Source organism: Centruroides sculpturatus, unplaced genomic scaffold, assembly GCF_000671375.1.
Source record: "Centruroides sculpturatus isolate CEXI.00-Female unplaced genomic scaffold, Cexi_2.0 scaffold911, whole genome shotgun sequence".
NCBI lineage: Eukaryota > Metazoa > Arthropoda > Arachnida > Scorpiones > Buthidae > Centruroides > Centruroides sculpturatus.
The window spans coordinates 281396-296146 of record NW_019385154.1 but is presented as its reverse complement, the minus strand read 5'-3'; the positions used below and the strand labels follow the sequence as shown (position 1 = coordinate 296146).

The 14751-nt window shown below is 34.8% G+C and overlaps 1 protein-coding gene across 1 annotated transcript; it reads left to right on the top strand.

Moving 5' to 3' along the window:
* The first annotated feature begins 6253 nt into the window (after positions 1–6253).
* On the top strand, positions 6254–14751 carry LOC111635538. Its single transcript, XM_023380528.1, has 4 exons — positions 6254–6611; positions 6660–8201; positions 9735–10007; positions 13656–14751. Exons 1-4 carry the CDS (start codon positions 6396–6398, stop codon positions 13878–13880), a joined length of 2256 nt encoding a protein of 751 aa, XP_023236296.1. The 5' UTR covers positions 6254–6395; the 3' UTR covers positions 13881–14751.

Here is a 14751-nt window from a genome sequence, read left to right as displayed (position 1 = left end):
TAGCCTTATTATAGCCTGATAATTTGGCAGATCATTTGACATGGAAAATATGAAGAGACAGTTCTTTCCCAAGTCCCCAAGTTTTCTAATGATTTTGCACCTTACTATCTCTCATAAATAAATTTATAGTTATTTATAAAATTTTAATATGTTAGAAGTAAGTTTTTTGAAAGCAGGTTTTTAGATACAAAAATTAATTTTATATATTGTTCATATCATACAACTTAAATTACATAATATCTGCATAAAAATTGAATTTAAAATTAATTAACTTCAGTAGTTAACAATTATAATTATGAATATAAAGTAAAATGAAATTGATTTAAAGAATTCACTGTCAGTTTTTTTAGATAAGAAGTCTAGACTATTCAATCTTATAGTAAACTTCTTACCCCCAATGTATACTTGATACACCTAGCAAATGGTGTTACAAAAGTAATCACAGCTTTACCCTTATTATCTTTCAGCAAGAACTTCTGGCTCACCCTTACCACCATTCTGTCTATCATACTTTCTGTAGCATGCCTTAATAATAATATCCATGACACCATCTAGAAAACCATGACAATGGGCTATATTTGTTTAAATTCTATTGCTGTGTCAATTTGCAGTGAAGAGTGCAATTTAGCCCTACTAATTAGGGTCCTAAAAGCTACAAGCTTGATGGTGTCATCCAACTTCCAGCATATAAAAGAGTTGACTGTCATGGACTTATCGAATACATACATAAATAGGTCTTTTTCCTCCTACATTTGGTTAAACCTAAAAAATTAACACTGACAAAACTAGTATCATTTAGAGTAAGTGTCACCCCTGCAGAATTTCATTACCATGTCATATGAAGTCATGGATTCTATTCTGGTTTTTCCAAACAATAAACATATCATTCATGTATCTCATTATCAATTTGATTTTATCTTGAAACTTTAAATCCACTAACCCAACAATGAATTAATGTTAACCGATCTGCCATATTATTGGGCTATAACAAGACTAATGCTGAGTATACTGAAGAGGTATCCCCAAGGCCATTCAGAATGGTTAAAGTACACGTATAATCACATGCTAGGATTGTGACTGCAGCAGCTATGACCTTTTGTGATAAATTGCTGGATGATGATGATATTCAAGTTGTGGCAATAGTGTCTAGTATTAACTGTTCATCTCTCTAGTACACAATAAGTCAAGAGTGCCTGTTTGAAGTCATATGCACCATAAACACTTTTACCTTACCCAGTTCTTGTTGCACAATTTCTTCAGACATGGGTGATTGGCAATGTCCCTCATTTGGCAATATTTCAGTTCCAGTTTGTAGGACCTGGCCCATATTTCATCAGTTACAATAATCCACTGAAGGTGGAATTCTTCTTCAAGCTTGTAATGATCTAGATCAGGGATGTCAAACCTTTTTGAGCCTGTGTGCCATATAGTAAGCATACTTAGCTTTAAAGATGTAAATGATGTAAGCATACTTAGCTTTAAAGATGTGCCAAAATTTTAAACTTCAAATAATGATATTTAAAGAAATTAAACAAATATGCTTTAATTAAAATAAATGTAAAAAAGCTAATTTTAAAAAGGGATGATCAGGTGATAAACTGAAGGAATGATTGAAAAAAACAGATGATAAATCGAAAATGTATATGTTGCATGTCAGATGATTTCTCTTTATTTGCCACTTTGGGCACGCATGCCATAGATTTACCATCCCTGATCTAGATCAGGAATGGGCAACCTTTTTCTATTTAAGGGCTGCATTTCAAAACTTTTGAATTGACATGGGTCAAAAGAGAAAAGAGGGAGGAAATGTCAATAAATCAATTATTTATTCATATATAATTATAAATTAGTATAAGTATACTTAATTTAGCTTCTGGAAATGATGTAAATGTAATATATTGGAAATATTTGGTTAAATATTAGTCACTGCTAGTTTTAAATTAGTTTCGATGTGTCTGTTAGCCAGTTTCTTGTTTTAATTTTTACTAAATTCATTGCAGGGAAACTATTCACATACATAAGTTGTAGAAAATAACATTTGAATTTTTGCTGCATACTTCCTTAAGCTGGGAAATTGATATATTTATTCATATTTTATGCAATGCGGATCGCAAAAAATATTACTGCGGGCTGCAGGTTGCCCATCCCTGATCTAGATGAACAAAAAATAACCACAACTGAAGAATTAAGTCAACAAAAACTCATCTTAACAAACTCCAGCAAAATTTTTAATAATCAAAAATTATTTTGATTTCTATGATGGATCTGCCTCAGTTGCTTGCAATGCATTAAAAGAATCAATGCAGGTTGGCTCAAAAATTCAAATCATAACATAAAATAACATCTAATGGTTACACATTTGATCACAAACATTTGGAGAATACTGAATAATATGGATGGTTTACTCAATGGGTGTCTGGTCTTCATTTTTTCCTGATTATTGTCAGTAAATTGTGCTGAATCAAAGGAGATGAATATTTACCTCTTTGTGTTATCCATCTACACATTCATGCTCATATAACAACAATCATAACATAAAACAACATATAATGGTTACACATTCAATAACAGTCAAAGATTTTAATTTGTAAAATGCAAAAATCATACATTATTTATTATTTTCAATTTGGTTAATGGGCCATCCTCAGGCATGGACTGTCAAAAATGGAAGGCTAGTGTTGGAAGAATGAAGAGCTAGACTCAATAGAGTAAACGAGCAAGGAAGATATGATGGCAGCTATTGATAAGAAATAGTAAAGAGATATTGCTAGACGGGGGAAGGGAGTCCTTATCCCAGATTTTTATATTTGTGTTGGTAATGGAGTGGTTTTAAATTTCACACCTCTTTATGATGCTGGTGTGAGAAGGATGAAAGATAATTCTGATGATTTTGGCTGTCTGCCAATCTACCTCTGTGCCAAGAGTTGTGTATAGGAAAATAAAACTGTAGCAAACCCTCTGGTTTAATTTCATCTTTATAATTGACAAATCTCTGATTGTGAGGGATCTTTAGGTGTATCTAACATACAACATACTGTATTCTACTTTCAATTGCACATGCTTAAGAATGGCTTGTTAACTGGGTAGAAAATGTTAGTATTCTTTTATTTCACTCACTTTATTAAAGCTACATTAATAATTTCAGCTCTATCTGCGTTCAATACACTCAGTTCAACTGACTTTTCCATGATTCTGAATATTTGTCTGATTTATAATCCTATAACCAAACATTCAGTGTTTCAAATTGAATTGGAATGTACAATAGTAATTTTACTGTTCTTATTTATTGTGTAAACTTAAGTTTTTCTTATGTAAACTCTGACCATTTTTGGCAGTCCAATACCAATATTTTATGATGTTCTTGTCCTCCATATTGAACTTTTTATATAATAATTTTTTGTACAGTGTGATTTAAAGTTCTTCTGCGATGAGTGGGAAAATGGAAGGCGCTTCCAGGAATGAAGTAATGATGTTACAGGCAGACCACATGCTAAGAGTTAAAGTAAGGTATGATGTCACTCAGCAGCATTTGCAGACTATAAAGAAGAGGGGACAGAAGATATAAAAAAAGACATCAACATTACATTATGCAAGAAGCTTCAAACTGTGATTCAATGTTGGATCAGCATTTTCCACAAGATTGCACTGGTTGCAATTAGGGCTAACTTGGTCTTAAAAACAAGAAATGTTTCTTGTTTTCAAGACCAAGCTTTGGTCACCATATGACTAAGTTGCATGAGACAATGGACAAATATTGTTCATTAGTTTCTTTTATATTTGTGGAAAAGTTGTGAATTTTTGTTGTTTTTTGATAATGGAATTTGAGGCCCTCTTGAGGATTAGGAAAAGGGCAACACACAAAAAAGGAGTATATGCCCCAAGTGACCCAATGTACAGGTGCCCCTGTACATTGGGGCACTTGTCCAAGCCACATGGGTATGGCTCTTTGTGGAGGGACTTTACAATCACACTGTATAACTAATTTTAATTAATTGTGAAGAATGTCCACACTAGTGGTTTTCTACTTTCATCTTGGATATTCTTCACAATTAATTAATCAAAAGTTCATTGACTGTTTTAGATAAGCAGTATTAGTTTATGAATGTTGTTTAAGTAAAAAAATAAAGAAAGACTAATTGATTATATGATAAAATGAAATGTAATTTAAAAAACTGCAGAGAAAATTCATAAACATCTATAAAAATAGGCAGATGGCACTTAAATTGATCAATGCTAAGATACATTTGTTTTATTTTAGAATTGATAAGCTGCAATTAAAATAGTCTTTATAATTTCTTATTTTTTATATTTTTATCTATTATTAATATTGAGTTAGTTTCTTATAAATTTTTATTTACATTTATTTCTATAATAAATGCAGCAAAAATATATATTTCTTCTAAATAGCTGTCTTCTGTAATAGATGACGGTGCAGAGATGGTTCCAGTTTATAAAAGTTCTCCTGTATTTTCAATTTTAGTATATTGTATTTATTTCTTAAGTACAGATTTATCCTGATACAGCTGACTAACTAAAAATAAAAAATTTAAACATTCAGTTAGAAATTAGTGTTCAGGAAAATATGAATTTTTGAACATTATTTAAACTTAATATTTTGTATTATTTGTAATTTTATAAACACAGTCACAAAGTATTAGTCTTGATTATAAACAAACAAAATGAAACCTTAAATAATTTTTAAGAGCGTTTTATTTCATTTCATTTAAAAAATTTTTATTTTTAAAATTTCAAATAAAAACACCAACCAAAACCGGATGCTTAGAAAATAGACACTCACAACTGCCATAAATAATCAGGATATATTTTGGAAATAATAATTATGAATTACAAATGAATTTGGCACATAGACTGAGGCATTAGGCGCATTTGTAATTTATATTTATTATTTCCAAAAGATAGCCCGATTATAATAACGAACAACTGCACACCAGAGTTTACTAACAACATGTACCTCAGAAACCTTTAACCGATGCGAACTAAAATTTAACAATACAAACATTTTCGATATGACAGAAACTTTTATGTTCGGAACTATTGAGCACTTGATTCCATTCTATCTTTCGTATTTAATATTGTTTCAAATGATTCTTTACCTGAAGAAGGGCCAGGAGTTGTCTGAAAACGTTTGTATTGTTAAATTTTAGTTTGCATCGGTTAAAGGTTTCTGAGGTACGTGTTGTACAGCCCCATTATTTACAGCAGTTGTGGGTGTCTATTTTTAAAATTGAAAACTAAAAATAAATTTTTCTGTGAATTGCAAGAAATTACTCACATTCATAATTACTTTTTAGATTTAGTGCTTTTGGCCTAATGGCTCCCACCTGCACAATAACAATAACACATTCATAATTAAGATTATTTGTCACTCTACTTTTTAAAAAGTAAAAGTGTCTACAGTAAATCACTAATCATAACAGAAATTTAAAGGAAAAAAAAACCAATTATTGAACATTTTAGATCAGTGGACCAGTAATGGTTCATGAAATATATTTTAATAATATGCCAGATGGTTTGCAGACTGACCTAATTGTAAAGTAGTAACCTTTTAGCACAGCGGGGACAAAAGGGGTACGGCTTTGTTAATTGGACCCACCTGCAGTCAGACGGTAGTACAATGGCCATATTGTAAACGAACGAACGTAAACAAGTGGCGGACGTTTGTGTAAGCTTCACTCTCGTCGGGTGACGGCGGACCCGAGTGTAAGCTGTTCGGGCAAAGAAAAGGGATTGTGATTGGTCGGAAGTCCCCGTCCAAAAACCCTTAAATTGCGGGCCGAACGAGAGGAAAGGAGAGAAGGGCAAGAGACTGGTACACGGTAGTCTCAGGCACTTGGGAAGCCCGCTGAGCGTAAAGAGAGAGTGTTCTCCTCTGTTAATCTTCTCAGGGACGGGTTAGTGCTGAGACCGGACCGACCGTGCAGTTGAGCCGACTCCGAAAGCTGACTGAGGTCTCTCCCAAGAGTATTAGTTTCCAGACGCCAATCTGGCACGTGAATTCACCACGCATGATCTTCCTGTACATATGCTACGTTTATAACTTGTACAACTGTAAATAAACTATATATATATTCAATTTGAGTGTGGAGGTGTACTTTCCGACGAACCTGATTCACTACATCGAGTCGTGATATACAAGAAACCAACTCAACGAGGCGGAGTTGGGAAGGAACATTTTTCCATAAGATCTTCACTGGAGCAGTCGGCAGGATAGTCTTGCAACTCTTCAGGAGATTCCCGCAAGAAGACAGGGAAGTACTGAGCCCACATTCAAGGACTAAAGAAAACAGCGCAGGACACTTACGAAAGGAAGAACAGCCGGAAATCAAGGCAGAACACAGCTATTGGTAAGTTGTTCTTAATTATTCGTATTCAGAATGCCGGGACGCGGAAGGACTCAAGGGTCAAAAAAGGGCATGTCGTGTTCCGAGGATCTGGGAGATCGGACTGGTTTTAGTCAATCCCAGGAAATGGATACGGAGTCGGAAAGGGAAATCTTAGAGGGTGAGGTCATGGAAAACCGGAATAAAATAGAGAGACAGATAGAGTCAGACGATGTAGAGAAGTTACGCCTACAAATTAGGCTAGCTGAAATAGAATCTAAAAACAAGGAAATGGAAATGGAAATTAGAAAATGTGAAATAGAATTAGAAAGAGATCGGTTACGAAATGACTCTAGGGCTAGTAATAACTCTGAGCTAGGGGGTAACTTGGATAGTCTAGCTAGGAAAATCAGATGGGCTTTACCCAAAATGCCGGACAAGGAGGCGGAAGTGCCTTCATGGTTCCGTGCTGTGGAAGTTGTATTGCAAACATACGACGTACCGGAAGAGCTTCAGGGACAGTTAGTTTTAACGGTATTATCAGAGAAATGCAAAACAGCTTTAAGTAGACTCACGGCAAATGAAATCAGAGACTACGAAACTTTAAAACAATTCGTGCTGGACGAATTAAAGTTGTCTGCTGCAGAGTATCTTAAGGAGTTCACTTCCTCCGAAAAGGGAAGTAGGGAAACGTGGCCCCAATTCGCGGCTAGGATGGAAGACCTTTATCGGTATTATTTGAATAGTAGAGGCGTAGATTCCTTCGAAAGATTGATGAAGCTAGTTGTTTCGGATCATCTTAAGACTAAGCTAGATGCCGACACTAGGCGTTACGTTCTATTGCAAGAGGGTAAAGGTTGGTTCCCGCCGGGAGAGATAGCTAGGTATGCCGAAAAGCATGCGGAAGCAGTTGGAAATGGGGAGTTCAGGTGTAAATCCGAAAGAGATAAAAGAACAGCCTTTGGAACTGGGGGTGTGAGTGCGAACAATGGAGAGCCGGAGAGGAGGGAATCAAAAATGAAATGTTATATTTGTGATCAGACGGGACATTTCAAACGGGATTGCCCTCAGAGACGTGTTAAGGATGAAATGCTGAGGTCTAGAGCAGCGCGAGTGGTAACAACGTTAGACGAAACGGTAAAGTCTGATGACAAGTTAGTAGCTAGGGTAAGAATCGGAAAAGATACGATTAGTGGAAACTTACCCGCTAGCTTAAACGAAAATCTCCTGCTTACTTATCAAGGTCGAAAATTTTCTGCAATAGTAGACACTGGGGTAGAAATAACGGTGATGAGAAAAGCTTTGATACCCAATTACATGTCCCGTACAGAGGGTAAGACGAAGTTAATCGGCGCGTTCGGACAGCAGGTATCTGCAACATTAGTAACCATACCTGTAAGCTTAAAAGGGTGGTTGGGCAGAAAGAGAAATTATTATAATCCAGTAGCAATAACCTGCGCTTTGACCGACGAGCTTAGCTGCACCACAGATGCGTTACTTTCGGCAGCCGATTATTGCGCCTTAAAGAAAGCTAAGCGGACGGGAATAAATAAACGGAACAAACGTAACAAGAAGGTCATAGGTGAAAGGGTTAACAAAGGAGATAGTCCGAACCCTAAGGTGGAAAAAAGGGGTAATATAAAAAAATATTGCAGGGTATGTAGTAGTCGTCAGGTACTCACTCCCTTCCAGCAAAATGACCGTACACTTCATAGTGCGAAATTGGCACGTTGGGCATCAGAGTCACGGAAATACAATGTCGAGATCAGGCACAGAAAAAGGAAAAAGCGTACTAATGCTGACGGCGTATACAGACCGGAAGTCAGGGACAATCCGGAACCTCCAGATCAGACGAACAAGGCATATTAAATTTCGTGTTAAGTCCTTCGGATAGATATAAGTGATATCTACAAGGCGATTCTGAATATAGATTAATGGAACAATTTGTCAATGATAGTATTGTACTGTAAATATGTGTCTGCTAGATATTAAGAACCTATAACTGTAAATAATTTGTTAGTATACAATAATATCTATAGTAATCTGCCCCTTGTATTAGAAAAAGGGGAAATGTATTGTAAGAACTGATTTGTGTAACGATAATTATGGTGCGTGGTGATGGTATATGTTTAGGTCAAACAGGCTTTTGTTAAAGCGCAGTTTGAACCTTGTCGGTGGGAGATGTAAAGTAGTAACCTTTTAGCACAGCGGGGACAAAGGGGGTACGGCTTTGTTAATTGGACCCACCTGCAGTGAGACGGTAGTACAATTGCCATATTGTAAACGAACGAACGTAAACAAGTGGCGGACGTTTGTGTGAGCTCCACTCTCGTCGGATGACGGCGGACCTGAGTGTAAGCTGTTCGGGCATAAAAAAGGGTCGTGATTGGTCGGAAGTTCCCGTTCCAAAATCCCTTAAATTGCGGGCCGAACGAGAGGGAAGGAGAGAAGGGCAAGAGACTGATACACGGTTGTCTCAGGCACTTGGGAAGCCCGCTGAGCGTAAAGAGAGAGTGTTCTCCTCTGTTAATCTTCTCAGGGACGGGTTAGTGCTGAGACCGGACCGACCGTGCAGTTGAGCCGACTCCGAAAGCTGACTGAGGTCTCTCCCAAGAGTATTAGTTTCCAGACGCCAATCTGGCACGTGAATTCACCACCCATGATCTTCCTGTACACATACTATGTTTATAACTTGGACAACTGTAAATAAACTGTAAATACTTTCAATTTGAGTGTGGAGGTGTGCTTTCCGACGAACCTGATTCACCACATCGAGTCGTGATACACAAGAAACCAACTCAACGAGGCGGAGTTGGGAAGGAACATTTTCAATAAGATCTTCACTAATATTATATTAATATTACAGTAAAATATGTCCAAAATGGAATTAGAATAATAGGGAAACCTATCTAAACAGAAATAATTCTTTGAAATGGAGCAATTTTTTTATGTTAAAAAATACTGTTCAAAATGGAAACCTGCCAAACTGAGAAAATGTTTGGTACTGGGCAATTCTGGTTTACACAGGTTTTAGTGTCTACATCAAATAATTCTAAAAATATAATTTGTCACATTTATAGTTGCAATTTTTTAAAAATAAAAGTAACAAGTAAAGTACATAAACAAACATTAATCTGATAAATTTGTAAAGCCAAATAACCACTGGATTACATCAAGCTAATTTTCCACAATTATATTTAATTAATTACTTAAATAAATTAATTAATATAATTGCAACAAATTAGCCCGATGTAATCATGTGGTTATTTGGCCTAACAAGTAAAATTTTAACATACTGTATATAATTAAAATAGAATAAAATTATTATTATTTATATAATTTTAAGTTATAAATGAGGAAAAACTTTCAATTTCCAAATGTTTTTATTTTAAGGTTAATCATACTAACAACAGTTTCCTTAAAGAAAATGTTGGCATTCTGTATTGGCCTATTAATAAATACAGCAAGATAAAAGGTACAAAGATAGGAGGTCACTACACAGTTTTTAGTAAAGAATTTTCTATTGGTGAAAATGGATATATGTTTTTATTAGAAGCAAATCTTAATGGTGATGTAAAACTTAGTTGGGGCACTCATCTTTTCATTCAACTTAACATGGTTGCTGGCCCTAATGATGACAATTTATATTGGCCCTGCAATATAACGGTAAGTTTAAAGTATGTTGTGGATCCACTTCTATAGATAATGCCAAATTATTTAGTATTTTAATTGAATTATAGCTTTAAAATACTCTGTTAATTTTAGATATTTGATTTAGTCTATGTTTTTTTTTTTTATTTTGACCATTTACTTAGAACATAAAAATCAGATTATTAAAATACATTAATTTTTTGTAAAATATGTTAATAGTCAAAATTATTTTTTAGTACAATACTATTTAGTCAGATGGCCATACAGTAAGATGTCAGCCTACTGTAAGAAATCTGAATTTTATTCCAATCTCATTCCATACTTTAGTATCAGGGCTGGTGAGAGCTTGTATAAGGCCTAAGATAGAGTGGGTTCTTTTTCCTTCTTAGCAGGTCTCTTTTGTCAGTGCTTTCTGAACAAAGAAAATACATAGAATGTTTTTTTGTTTAATTAATAAAAAGTCTTAAAAATTTTATTTTCTGTTAGTAAAAATAACATTAATTTTATAAGGTAGGAACCATTATGAGTTCTCAAGTCTTCTCTGGATTGCGAGGGAAGTGGGGATGGGGAAAAATTTCTACCTTCATTCCCTTTGCAATTGGCTCTGTTTAGTAGTATGAGTGAGAGTATTTCTTTTCCCTCAGTCTGATTGATCTCATTACAAGTGTAAAGACGGCACCCTTGGGGAGACACCACCGTGAAGATTGTCCCCATTCTAAGGATGCGGGGTACCCGACTTGTAACTCGCACGGAGGTCAACCTTAAGGTGAAACGTTATGACCCTCACTTTGCCTGTGATCAGTCAGGATGACACGAGAACGCCTTTTCCATATGGGGGTAGTGGTTTGCTGGACGCAAAGACTCACACAGAGACCATAAATCCACAATTAATGCGTTTATTTGGTAAAAACATGCTTACAGATATGTGAGTTACACAGTCCAACTGTGGCAAAGTTGTACCCACTCGATGGAGGATCATCTGAATTTTGTTGGTCGCTCAGGAGACGATCCCTGGGAGGAGGAAGTGGAAGCTGGGCTCACGCTGTGCACGATTTTGATGGATCCAATCTCTGTCGGTAGGCAGAATCCCTCAAAGCACCGTTGGATGGAAAGTTCTGTGGCGGGAAGTTCAGTCCCCTTGTTCGTCTATCACTTGTTCCGTTTCACGTGTTTGCCCTCCTTCGGACAATCCTGGTGATCCGCAAGACTGTTCACTCCCAACCGCCTCATGTCCTTGGGATTTCGGGCTTTTATAATCTTTTTCTCCCTGAAATCCTGAGATTTTGATTGGTTCGAATGTTGGTCCCCTGCAATTCTATTGGTCCCTGCTCTGTTACCAGGGACGCGATTCAGGCCGCGGGGTCGCCAAATATCCCCGTCCAGGCCGTTCCCCTCCGAAGTCAGGTCAAGCCCTTTCCCAGATGACGGACCCGTAAATTTTACCTAATGTCTGTTTTTCTGTCCTGGAGAGGAGGAAGCTGTCTCAGTCGCCGCCCCCTCCACAGGAGTGTCAGCAGGACCTGCTTTGAACTCTCTGTAAAGTGACTGTCCAAAGTTTCCTTGACGGTCGATCCCTCACTCGTTCTCACGATTGATGATCACGGATCTGTCAATTAGGTCTGGAATGCGACAATTAAATCGTCTCGCACCCTGTTCCTTGGTCACACCGGTCCTATTTACGTAATAAGTCACCGATATATTGACTTTAGCTCGACAGTTGGTTTCCGTCCAAGGGGGGGTGGGTTGTCCCGGCCTCACACAAGTCAGTCTTGCCCGAAATTATTGTCTGTCAGAATCTTAATGTGCTTGTGCCTTACATCAATAATCAGTCAAAAAATTAAAGTTTTAGGATATTATACAGTAGTCGTCACTTATTATGGTCACTGGTTTATGTTATCAGCCGCTTAATGTAATCTAAACCAGTTTTCCAAAACCAATTACTGTATTTAATTCCTGTGTAAAATTTTGTCTGTTATTGTGATCAGTCTGCTGCTTATTGTTATCAGACAAAACTAGGACATTAACTGACAAATTAAGATTATTTTAAGATAACTTTTCAAAAGCATTAATTATTTTTTTTATGGAGGTATTATTTAATAATTATCTTTGCTATTTTTAAAATATGACACCTAACTGTAGGTGTATTAAAAACTGTTCTATACCAATTGGCATATAATCAATTGAGAACCGCTGTTCTATGACTGTTACTCTTAAATAAGATAGCTTTAGAACATTGAAAACGTTTAAATAAGTGAATAAACATTGGAGTTATCATTGCAATTCTGTATGTTTTTTTAATTAAATAACACCATAAATTGATCTCCTTTACAGTGCATAGCTACATATTCAGCGCCCTGGAGCAAGTATAATCAGTGCGCCCCTTGTTCCTCGGAAGAGGTCTCACAAAATTTGTTTTGAACATTTAATTTAAAAACATATAGACTATCTAATTATTTCGATTTATTGTAAATTGTTATTAAGTAAGGTTTTAACATTACTTAATAATTTATTTGAGATTTGAGACATTTCAACAATAAGATATTCAATTTAATAAATATATAATAATACTATATTATCATCTATATAAATAAAAATGTAAATGTTCGTTTGTTCAAAATCTTAAAACTCTGAAAGTTCTTCACCGATTGCTTTGAAATTTTGAAACAACATTGCATTTAAATACGTGCGTGTTTTTATATTATATAGATGTCTAAATCCCCCCCCCTGGGTTAGAGAAACAGGGTTAAGGCTGACCGTGAAGAACTCGGCTTCTATTATACTATTTTAGATGTGGTTTTTTGCGTTTTAATAGGGTTTGTCAAGAGAATGTACACTAAGAAAGGATTTTTTGAAATTTCCCCCCGTGAGGAGTGTTATACATTTATAATAGATACATTCTGAGCCACAGCAATGCGTGGCCTGATACAGCTAGTATAAAAATAAAACAAAATAATTCTTTAAGTAAGGAGTACCTAATAATATTTACTACACAGTATCACAGTATATAAACTGTATTGACAAAATGTATGCAAGTTTAGTTTCATAACAAATACATAATAAAGCATAAAAAACTTCAAGATTGTTGTTTTCTCGTTTTCATTTACAAATTGGTAAATTGCTTTCTCCAGATCAAGTTGACAAGCTGTTGTTTTTTCAATTAATATAGCCAAAGAACTAAGACAGTGTTGTGACACGCTGCTTAAATAAGTTTTGATTAATTTTAGTTTTGAAAATCTTTGTTCTGCTGTGGCTGTTGTCACCAGTAAAGTTTAAAAAAATGAGGCATGCTGCAATAATGTCAGAGAACCTACTTGAGGCTGCAGTGTGAATTAATTTCTTTATTAAAGGTAAAGTTTGGCAACTTCATGTAATCAAAATTTTTCAATGTAATATCAAAATAATGCAATGTTAAATTTTGATTTATATCCAGATCTTTATAACATTTTATATGTACAAAATTATTATTTTTAATGTATATTTTTAATGTATTATTTTTAAATAAAAATGAATGTTTAGTAAAGTGCTATATCTTCTATGATATATGAATAAATAAATTAATAATATATTTATTATTAATATACTAAAAGATATATATTTTTGATTTAATAAATGTTTGGTAAATTATTCATAAAATGATTATTATAAAATTTTGTATTATTACAGGGTATGATTGGTATATTAGATGCATCTGGAAAAAATCAAAGTTATTTTAAAACTTTTTCTTGCTGCATTCAGCGACCAGGAAATAAAGAAGTTATCTCATTTCCAGAGTTTATTCGTCAGTCAGATTTGATGAAATCTTATGTAGTTAATGATACTTTAACATTATTTGTTATGTTACATGATATAAAATATTTTTTTTCTCAAAGGAATATTAAATTTGTATAATAATCTATAAGTTTATACATTATTTTTGTAATACAGGAAATCCTCATTAATTTGAATTCAGATAGTTCGAAATCCCGTTAGTTCGTAACTGAATTTCGACCTAACGGGGATGAAATCTGTATCTAAAAATTGTAATATAAATCGAACAATATGAGTAAGCACATTTTCTAGTAATATAAATATGCTTTTTTCTATATAATTACAATGTAGTTAAAAAGTGTAATAATTATTATTTTACTTCTTTGCCCTGTGGGCACTGAACAGAGAGCTTTTTTCCAAGCCCTTTGTGTGTTCAGTCAGGCATACGATGGGATGGCCAGGTGGTGAGGGGCGGGACCCCACCTATCTGGGACAGACAATGAGATATAGACAGGCCGAGAAATTATACAACAAATTGGGATGCACAGTAGTTCAGTTTGTTGCCACTAGGATTGCTTCTAAATGTTCATCTTTAAACTAGCATCAACTATGTTCCATATTAAATTAATAATAGACCATTTTTATAACCAAAAAAAAATCCAGACCTTCATTGCTCTATCGAGGAAGTACGAATACTTCTGCATTTTGAAAGACATAGCAATAGATTGAAAACCATTGAAGGGCATTTCTAAGAGCTATTTTATTTTTAAATTTATAAAATTCCTCAGAGCATGGCTTTTGTTCCTCATTTCATATTATGTTGTTGCTCACAATAATGAGACACATGATCTGGAATGAATGAAAAGAAAATAGATTGGTTACAGTCCCTTTTCCTTTAAGTTTATTACTTACAGGAAAGTAATAAAATGAGATATTACCTTTTTTATCTACCTATATTTGCAAAAAGCCACACTGCAATATACAGTTTCTGTAAAAAAAAAAAAAAGAAAAA